This window comes from Phaseolus vulgaris, chromosome 11 (assembly GCF_051622355.1).
Source record: "Phaseolus vulgaris cultivar YP4 chromosome 11, ASM5162235v1, whole genome shotgun sequence".
NCBI classification, from domain to species: Eukaryota; Viridiplantae; Streptophyta; class Magnoliopsida; order Fabales; family Fabaceae; genus Phaseolus; species Phaseolus vulgaris.
In genome coordinates this window covers 45092169-45102816 of record NC_143508.1, presented here as the reverse complement: position 1 = coordinate 45102816, position 10648 = coordinate 45092169, and the positions used below count along the sequence as shown (strand labels likewise).

Genomic DNA, 10648 nt, shown 5'->3' with positions numbered 1-10648 from the left:
CCCAGTGAACCCATTAGCGCCCAAGCAAGAAGCTACTTAAGCCCAAGCAAATTAGGTTAAAATAGAAGGCTTGAGGCACAACCCTTTACACTAGTGAATCAGTGATTGAGAGGAAAATACCATTGAGTAAATTGTAATCCAATTGGGAGAATAAGAGGTGTTAGAAACCCTAGAGGAGGTAGCCGTCAAGGAGAAACATCTAGAATCTTCTTTTCTTGCTCTCCATGTTTGTAACAGCTATCATATGGGTAATTTTACCCTTTGGGTTTTGGGAGTAATATGTTCAAATGTATTGAGGTGATATATAAACATAATATTTTGTTCTTCATTGATGATTGGTATTATTGTTTTGTTTGTAATGCTTGGTTTTCCATGATCTCGAAACTTAGATTTGACTGGAAAGTACTTCTAAGGTTATGACCCAACCGATAATGCTTAACATATTTGAATGTTAGGAATAAATTTGAAATATTAATTGTTATAAACATCTAATCTTAATGATAAGTTGTTTTTATAAACATGCGAGGAATCAATATTTAGGAAGCATCTTAATAATTTTATATGCGAGAAATCGATATAAATGATTTTTATACGGGTATCAATATCAATCAAAGGACTCAATATTGTTATGCTAATCAAAATACAAAAGAGTGAGAAAGGTGAACCCCAATCCATATTTCTCCCATTGAAGCAACAAACTCTTTGACTTGTTTTCTTATTAACCATTATTATCATAACAACTCGCAAAAAAATTTTATGATTCTGTTTTATATTTAGTGGATCTTTTACTTGATTATTCAATTGTTCCTTATAGATTCGATATCCGTCCTTAGGGACAAATTATTACTTTATGGAGAAAAGTCACCAACTTATCAACTATACTACAGTTGACTTGATACACTTGACGAGAATAGATTTAAATAATCCCACCATCTTTTGGGCGCCTTGCTGGGGACTAATTTGTATACTAGTAGTCATATCTTTCATTTTGAAGAAGTACATATTGTTATATTTGTGTATAACTAACTTTCTAACTGTAGATATATTTTTTAACTATAGAATAGTCTAACCGCCTTTTATTTTTTCTAACTGTTTCAATTTGTTTTAGTTTATTTTTTCTTTTCCTTAAGGATTTTTTTATATTTATGCTAACAAGAGAGAAAACCTCCACATAAGACTTGTTTTTTGAGAAGTATATTGAGAAACTCTTAAGAAAAAAAAAATAGGCCCAAACAAAACCAAGGAGATCAGGAGGAAAGACAAAATCCAAACCCATCCAAGTCACAATCTCAAGTACCTCAACATGAACACATGGTTGATGAGATGGGGAATAGAAACAATGAAGGAGGAATAATTGTAAATCCTCAAAAGAACATTAGGAGACTATGCTATGCAACATGGACCAAGATATTTTTCAAGCATAGCAATGCTAGTTGCAACCAAATCTTTAGAAATGAAGCAAACATTTTTTAACCTAATTAATAGACATCAATTCACAAGAATGGATCACCAGGACCCCTTCACTCATATATCCACTTTCTATGAATTAGTTGGTTCCATGGGATTTGAAGAGAGGGATATGGAATCATTCTACCTACATTTAATCCTGTTATCACTAGCTGGAAAGGAAACAAATTGGCTGAAATCTTACTCCAACCACAACTTGAACAATTGGAATGAAGTTGAAGAAAAACTACTAAGGTTTTTCTCACTCCCTCGCTTCATAAAAGATAAATATGATATTTCTACATTTAGGCAAGGACCAGACGAACCCTTATATGAATCCTGGGAGCACTTTAATATGTTTCTCACAAGATGTCCAAATCATGGATTTAAAGACATAACCTAACTAAGTGTGTTCCACAATGGTCTAAGGTCTGACACTAAATTGATCACAAATACAACAACTAGAGGAACTATGATGGCAATAAATGTAGAGCAAGCAATCAAAATCATTGATGCTTTGGCTTCAAGAGATTATAAAGTTAAACATGACAGACACACGCTACTCAAAAGAAAGGAGTGTTAGAACTTAACACAATTAATGCCCACCTAGCTCAGAACAAAATTCAAAACCAAGACTTTGGGTGGAGACAAGTCAATGGTCCATCCAATAGACAACGACCTTACTAACAAAGACAACAACACTATCCTTTATTCAATGAAAAAACATCAAAGTTAGATGATACGTTGGAAAAATTTATGCAGGTTTCCAAAGCAAAGGAACCCGAAACTTCAATTAAGAATCTGTAGACATAGATGAGTCAGGTGATCCAACACTTGTCCAAACAAGAACATGATAAACTTCTTACTGAAGCAGAAGTCCACAATAAGGAAAACTGTAAATCAATTACCACAAGTGACAAAGTGATTGGAAGAGACATTGAAAAAAATACAAGAATTGAAGAGAAGGATGTTAGAGATAATGAAGTAAATGTTAAAAATGAAAAAGAAAAAAGAAAAGGAAAAAAATAGGAATAGGAAAAGGAAAAAAAGAAAGAGTGGAGAAAATGAAAAGAAAAATGGAATTGCGGAGAATAAAGTCCCATCCTACCATATTCCAAGGTTACTTCAAAAAAGGGACAATGAGAGGCAATTCCTGAGATTTATGGATATTATAAAAAGATTGTAGATCAATATTCCATTTGTGGAAGCCTTAGAGAAAATGCTAGTTTATGCAAAATTCATGAAAGAAGTTCTAAACAAAAAGAGAAAGTTTTCATAAGAAGATATAGTAGAATTAGCAGCTGGATGCAGTGCAATTTTGCAGATATCATTACCACAACAATCTAATATTTATTTTTTCTTTCTTATCTATTTCTATTATTTATTTCTCATTTTCTTATCTCACTATATTTTCTTTTTCTTCTCTTTCTCTAGTAAGAGCTTATAGTTTTTCTCTAAATTATTTTTCTCCATCTATAATTTTTCTTCCTATTTTTACAAGCTCTTTCATTTCTTCTCTAATTTTTTTTTCTCATATGAAGGCAAAACAATTTTTCTTCTTATACATGTCTTCAATTCATGCCAATTTATTATTTTTAATTTTCTCCCAATTGAAACATCATATTGCCTTTATTTCCATCAAGACAAGGCATAATCTGAAAACTTTATGTAGCCATGAATATTTTTCTATATTAATCTACTTGGTGGTATTAAAAAATTTAATGAACCATTGTCTTCCATTCTAAATATGTCTCAACATTTTTAATTCCATTAAAAGAAGGGAGGTCTACTTTAGGCTTTGTAGAATAAGGGAAACTTCTAGGCTTGTGATGTTGTTTAAAAGGTAGTTGATAGAAATTATTATAACAAAGATTACTACACACCCCTTCTTCTCTTTTAGAATGAGGGTCTCTATGATGTTTACTTTTTTCGATTTGATCTTTCTCCATGTTTGCTCCTAGGTTTTCTTGATTTCTCATGATATGAGAAAACATATCCTTCAGGTCACGAATTTTTTTATCCATATTTTCTCTTTGTTTATCTATATTTTATCTTTGTTTATCCATATTTTCTATAAATATTTTTACCTCATATCTACAAAAATATTTTTGTCTATAATCTCTAGTACTGCCATGCATACTTGAGGAATGATCGGAATAATTACTAACATTTTTATAAAGTTTTCACAATTTTTTTCTTTTTGGTAGAAATTAATCAAAGGTTCAAATGTAAGATTGTCTCCAAAGTTCACTCTCAGGAAAGAGAGGTGAGTCACTAGGATTGCTTAATTACAAAGTCTTTCTTAGCCATAGTTTACCCTAGATAGTCCTTACAAATGTTCTCTCAAATAATTTTCAAAACAAATTTTAAGACTTACTAGTGTTTGTGTGTAATGCAAATTGAAAACTAATAGATCAAAGGAAGATCTAGTATTTACTAATCAAGAAAGAAGACTCTTATAATACCACTAAGACTTATAAATCAATAACAATTAAAGAAATGAAACAAATAAAAGAGTAAAAAAAAAGTAAATGCCAATGAAAAGTAAACTAGATAGTTCTAAGTAGAAGTGCAATTAACACTTGGAGTCAATTGACGCACTTGTACGCTAAAACAACTTGCTATTACAATGTTCAATGGAATTTCCTTAGAGACATTTTTTCAAACACTTATAAGACTTAAAAAAAATGCAAAGTAAGATAAAAACTCAATTGTTTTGTTCATGTAAGCCAATACAAGTTGTGATTCAATTCTTCAAACTTTTGGGTGAAAGATTGGTGTGTTTGCTCTCCAATCGGTTCAACTTCTTCTTGGATTCTCTTTGTCTTTTGATAACACTGAATAATTCTAAATAAGCCTAAAGAAAATCAGCTGAAAAGTTGGCTCTAAATCTTCCAACGTTAATGCACCTTGCTCACTTAGGAGTTCCAAGAAAGAAAAATCAACAAAAGCTAATTTGAAAAAGGCTAATTCAGATTATTCACTAGACAAGACTGAAATAAAGTTCAATAAAATGACAGACAACAATTAAAGTTCAATAATAATAGGTAGCACTCAAAATGAACATATCAAAGACACTAGACTTGATTACAAAACAAAACAGTACTGAAACAAATTTGCAGTTGTGCGTCCACGAATTATGCAAATTGTTATAATTTCGTGCTCCAATTTTAACCACAATCCTCTAACACAATAAGAGATATCATTACAAAATTTCAGTTCAAAATACGAACGAAGTTAATTGTAGTAAACTAGAACATATAGTCTAAGCTATCAGACAAACCAATATAAAAATATTTTGAGTAATTTTTCTTACCTTATCCTATTACATTGCATGTTAAAATATTTGCATAACCTAAGAAGGACAAACTTTCAAACTTAGTTTTTGAAAAGACTTTTGATAGACCGTTTGTCAAACATAAAACTATCGTATGACTACGTATTTAGACAATATTTACATAAACTACAAAAAGTTTTTCAAACACAATTAAACTTTCTCTTCTTGAATTTTACCTGTTTTCACACTTGTAATATGATATTATATTTTAAAATATGTTGTTTGAATTACTAAACTTATATCATTATTATAGTCTTCGTTTAAAAAATCCTATATATTTCTAATTAAAAGTAGTAACCTTTAAATAAAACAATCCTTAAAAGAACTTGATTTAGTGTGGTTTTAGATTTTAAAAAATTTATTTATGGATAAAATTCTATTTCAAACTAGTTATATTTGAAACTATTTGTAAATTTGGAACTAATTACCAAACTTTTCTTTGAACTACTTGAATTTGAAATTAATTATATTTTTTTAACTAATTGTGAAAATTTTCAATCTAACATTTTTCAAAGAAAAAATGCCTTTAAGCCCGATAAAGGTATGACCCTCTTTGCATCTTTTATACTGAATATGGTGGTGTCAAGTGTGAACTTTGACTATGTTCATATCTACGACTGTTGTGCACCCTGCAAGTTAAGAGTATGGAAGTGGATGCTGGAGTGAAATATGTGGCCATTAAAGTGACCTTAATTTGTTTCACTCCTCTAACTATTAGCCATATAAAGTTTTCAATAACATCTCTATTTACACTGTTTTTGTCCAAATTTAGCCATCCAAGTTAACCTAGTTACAAGGAACCTTAGTCTTCGAGATCCAGGACCAGGTGTAATCTTGTAAATGTTCCCAACCTTTGAACATGTGGGATTTCCAGAACACCAACCACCTGGGGTGAATAGTTGATCCTTTTCTCTGTTTAGTAATTGTTTATCAATCACATCCAGGACTGGATCATTGTGCTTAAATTTCCTTGCAAAAGCAGCTTTGCTTGCAATAATCTTGTTTGTGTCATTGATGGTAAGGACATGAGGGTGTTGTTTGGGGGGATTGTCCCATGAAATATAATGCAAGTCACTGTTCACAACAGTTTTGGCTAGTTCTGGCTCATTGCACACCACAGTCTGAAAGTAGCCCTCAGGGGAGGAGACGAAATTAGTGTAGTACATAAGAAGGGTCCTTGGAAGATTATCCCAACCCCAGACAACATATTCTACAAAGGATCGTGATAAAATCATCCATGCTGAACCTGCAATGTTGATATCCACCATTATTTAACAAAAGGAAAAACACAGGACAAATATAAAAAAGGCATATTCATTCTCTTACTTTATATTTTAAAACTCTTCTCTTCACATATCTTCATACTTCTCAACAATCAATTTCTCATTCAAAATCTTTTAAAATTTTAGAATTACTTACAAAACAAGTGTAGTCAAAATCAAAATAAAAAAAAAACTAAGAGATGTTTTCACATCTTTTGTGTAGATTTATTTAGGTTAATTACCAAAATGACTAAAATTTTAAAAAATTATTAAAATAAATAAGTCGTATCAAATTGTCACAACTTAATTATAAAGACGTGTCAAAAGTGTATTTGTACTGAAGTGACATAATTTATCATTTCAATAATTTTTTTATCTATTTTGATAATTAACCTACACAATTGTGTACATCTTGTTAAACCACTGCCTCAATTCCACATTTTGAAAATGGAAATCAAACACACCATAACTCTTATTAAAAATGGCTATATGACATCATATTTTACGCATGAAAAACTAGAGTTCCCGATGCATTTAAGAATGAAAAAAGATAATGCTATTGTTACAGTGTATTAACCCTAAAAAATATGAAAGCTACTCGGTCACAACTGACCTTGAAGGCTTGTCTAAAACTTGTTATTTCAGTAACAAGTCAGATTAAACAGCAAAATTTTAGACAATAATCCAAATAAACATAAGTGGACCATTTGAATAGTGATCAAGAAATAAATTATTAAGGATGAATAAATGAAAACGAAAAAGGGACAAACTAACCAGTAAATAATTTAAATGCTGTTGGCAAAGTTCTCTTAGGACCAACCCAAAAAACATCAGACTTGTTTGTCCTGTAAAGTCCTGGATCGATAATTAAAGGCATTGCTCGTTTTTCCCTGCACAGTTTGGGTAAATTCATTAAGTGCATGTCAGGGGAATATGAGAATTCATCACTATGTGCATAACTACATGTCAGAATTGATTATGAGATGCAGAAGGGAAGAAAAAGAAACTCACTGCTTCCATCCCAAACGACTTGTGTGATCAATGAAGTTAAGGCTTCTGTCTAAATCAGAAAAAGTATGTAGAAGATCTGAACAAACATAGACCCAAATAAGTCCAAGTATCTAAGAATCAGGAGCATAAACATTTGCAACCACATATACTGTGAATCAGAAAAATATATGTTTTAAAAGAGTGGTGTTATGTACTGAAGCTTATTAAATTTTTATCTGGGACTCTGTATGTAGAACTAAAGTGTAAGACAAAATTCAAATACTAACAACATCTTAATGATAAAATCAAACAGATAGCATTCTTAATTCTTAATCATAAGAATAAAACTGGTATCATTATCTTAACATCCTAAAAGTTTGAAACATAACAAAAATTGATGAAACTATTCAGTTTTAGACAGCAGATATGTAGGCATATTTTGGACATGAGGAAAACAGAAAATTGAAACAGTTATATAGATGAGACACTAACCATCCTGAGTCACAAGAGGGTAATCTGAAGCACTAAGGTTAATAAACCAATCCCAGTCTTTAGTTCTCTTGAGCAGAATGGCACAAGCATGAAGAGTGTGAGCAATCATGGTTGGTCCTCTGTAAGTGACCATATTAGCTTTCTGAATCATGAAAACATTTCCAACCTCAGAGAAGATAGGCTGTTTCTCAATTCTAGAAGCAAGCTCCAACCTCACCTCTAGTGGTGACTCAAGGTCCAAATGAACAATATAATGGTTCAGGGGATGGTAAAGGGCTAGAAGAGTTCTCCAAAGCTTATCCAAGTCAGTTTTTGAGCCAGAAATCAAATAAGCAAAGCGAGGAATTGCAAGCACACTAGGAGCTGGAGCTATAGAAGAAATCTTTGTCTCCACAAAAACTGGAGCAGATTGGTTTATGGCTAGGCGAGATGGGAGAAAGAATAATATTGAATTGAAGCTGTGAATTGTAGAGACAAGCCCCATGTTGAAGGAAGTGGCTAGAAAGAATATGAACACAACTGAGATCATAATGAGAGGAAATTGCCATTTCTTCTCCACGTGAAAGGACCCCATCATTGAGACTTATCATGTGCTCTTATTCAATTCTCTCATTCCATAAAATTCACCACCTAGAAGCCACTGATATAACCATATTGCTGTCTCTTAATATATCTTCTCCATAAACTTTGCCTTTGAACAGTGTCTGTTGAATCAAAACCATGTATTCAATTCAATAAATGAATATTGCCATTCATTGTTTTCATAAAAAAGGAATTGTAGTTTCCAAAATCAAACATATTAAGCCCCAATAAATAAAAAAAAGGCATTTTAAATTACCAAAATTTTCAAAACATGTGTAGGCATGTGTTCTGATTCGATGTCAGTATCTTTTCCTAACAGAAAAGACAAATCTGGAGGATAGAAGATATCGAAAAGTTGTAAAGGAATAAAAAACTACACAAAACCAAAACACTAATGTACAAGTTCTTGTCAATGAAGTATTTAAAAAAATGTGTAAGAGAAACTGTCCAAATGGAAATAGTGATTGTATTGCATCGTAATTGACAGAAAAATAATGATCTAGAACAGATCGTCGCGGGATAAAATCAAAGACCAGTTCAGCTCAAGGCGTGCCAAAGAAATTTGATTCCTAACTGAGTTTTCGAAAGGTTTTTGAAAAGAACAATGCATATGCATCCCAAAAACGTTCAGAAAGAAAATGATAATAAAAACCAGAAACATGGACAAAACATCCGGATCAAACATTCAACTTTTGTTTTACTTTTATGTTTCGTTGAAACATACAAACAACAGAAAAACAAAAAATAGGACAACAGAAACTTCATGGTAATAAACACAAGGCTGAATATGTTAAGCTCAAATATCCATGAAACAAAGCTTAAATCATAGGATTAATCATTATCTATCTATCTATGTCTATATATATATACACACATATATAACATTGATGAATTAACACAACAACAATCTAAGGAAAGTTGAGACACGAACCTGTATCTGTAGGTGGACAACAGAAGAAGAAATCATGGGAAAACTCTAAATTCAGAGACAGATTTAATGATTTATTGGAACGAAAGATGGGTTTCTTTTGTTGTAAGGGTGGCGTTAGTTTGTGACTGTTTCATGATTATTTATACATGTATTTGTAAAAGAAACTGAGAAAGCAATTGTATCTGAGCTTAGGCATTTCTGTTACTCCAAAGCGCTAGAAAGAAGATGCCAACTACAATTCAAGCAATATAATTACTTTTTCTTTTTTAAGTTTATGGTTAATTAATAAAAATATATTATTGGTTATGTGATTTCTTTTTAAATAATTATTGTAAAAATGAACAAATTTATAATGTGTAATAGTTTGAAGTTGATGTTAATGTAAAGATCCTACTACTAATACTATTTTAGTTCTTCTATTTTGTACAAACTATATAAGTTTGATTTTTCATTTTAAAATAAACATATTTAGTATTTTATTTTAGAAAATATATACCTTTCATCAATTTTTTATATATTTTAATTAATTAAATTACTTTTGGAAACCCATCTGGACAGATAAATACATCTCATTTTAAACCAAATTTTACACAGTTGAATTAAACTTAAAGTCTACTTTTTAATATGGTATCAAAGTCATCTAAAAACTATCATAGCTAGAGTTTGTTGATCTCAGGTCAACCGCTATTCGATTGTTATTAGATCATTCATAATATATGATCTCAGATATGAGTTGACAAACCTCGTCTTCTGAATTGGTTTTATAAGGTTGAGTTAGACTTAAAATTCACTTTTTAATATTTTAAATGATTTTGTTAGGCTATCAGTTAAATCTAATCCAAATAAAACATATGTTAAATTGAAAATTTACTAAAATTATAAATTTTCAAAAACAGAGAAAAGATAACTAAATTTTAAATAAAGAAATCAAAGTTACCAATTAAATAAAATACGAGATAAAAAATGAATTTAAAAGTAAATCTTATACATTTTGAGTTCACCCATACTCTTTGCTCTTCTTTTACTACGTTATATATACGTGCTTGTGTCAACACGTAACCATTTAATAAAAAATGCATGATTTGAGTTTTCCTTATAAACCTGTTTTTTTTACATTTTTTAGTTTTTTAAATTAACTTCTTAAAAAATGTATAAACTCAAGTTGCTTTTCGTGTCGTGTTGACATGTTTATCTTCTGGGAGAAAAAAAAAACATGTCTTTGATGCACGTTATGTGGGAAAATGGTTCGTTTTTAAAACAAAAAGTAGAACGTGTTTTCCATTTATTATAAAATATTTAATATATGTATTTTTAAATAGTTAAAAAGAAAATATTAACATCAAACTTTAGGATTGGCTGTAAGCATATAGTAGTAATACCTTTTATTAAAAGTTTTATTACATCAAATAATAAAAATTGTAATAAATACTTCTTTGATTAAAACTTATACATTTAATCGCATTAACAACTCTTAAAAAGTGGTAAATATTTCATTCAATGAAAACTTATCACATTTAGATGCAGTTAATTACTCTCTCATGATTGAGAAAAAATACTTTTACTTGATATACTTAAAATTATTTATTTAGTTTTTCTTTCTTCTGCTTG

The 10648-nt window shown here is 30.4% G+C and overlaps 1 protein-coding gene across 2 annotated transcripts; it reads right to left on the bottom strand.

The window, feature by feature from the left end:
• Positions 1-5313: 5313 nt before the first annotated feature.
• Positions 5314-9256, bottom strand: LOC137831242 (beta-glucuronosyltransferase GlcAT14A). 2 transcript variants are annotated; one of them, XM_068638842.2, is made up of 5 exons: positions 9041-9256; positions 7528-8231; positions 7057-7132; positions 6820-6935; positions 5314-6029 (listed from the first exon to the last, which is right to left on the bottom strand). In XM_068638842.2, exons 2-5 carry the CDS (start codon positions 8102-8104, stop codon positions 5527-5529), a joined length of 1272 nt encoding a protein of 423 aa, XP_068494943.1. In that variant the 5' UTR covers positions 8105-8231; positions 9041-9256; the 3' UTR covers positions 5314-5526. The 2 variants fall into 2 exon arrangements, with proteins under 2 accessions (XP_068494943.1, XP_090153806.1); XM_090297680.1 differs by lacking the exon at positions 9041-9256 and adding an exon at positions 8366-8915.
• Between the last annotated feature and the right edge of the window lie 1392 nt (positions 9257-10648).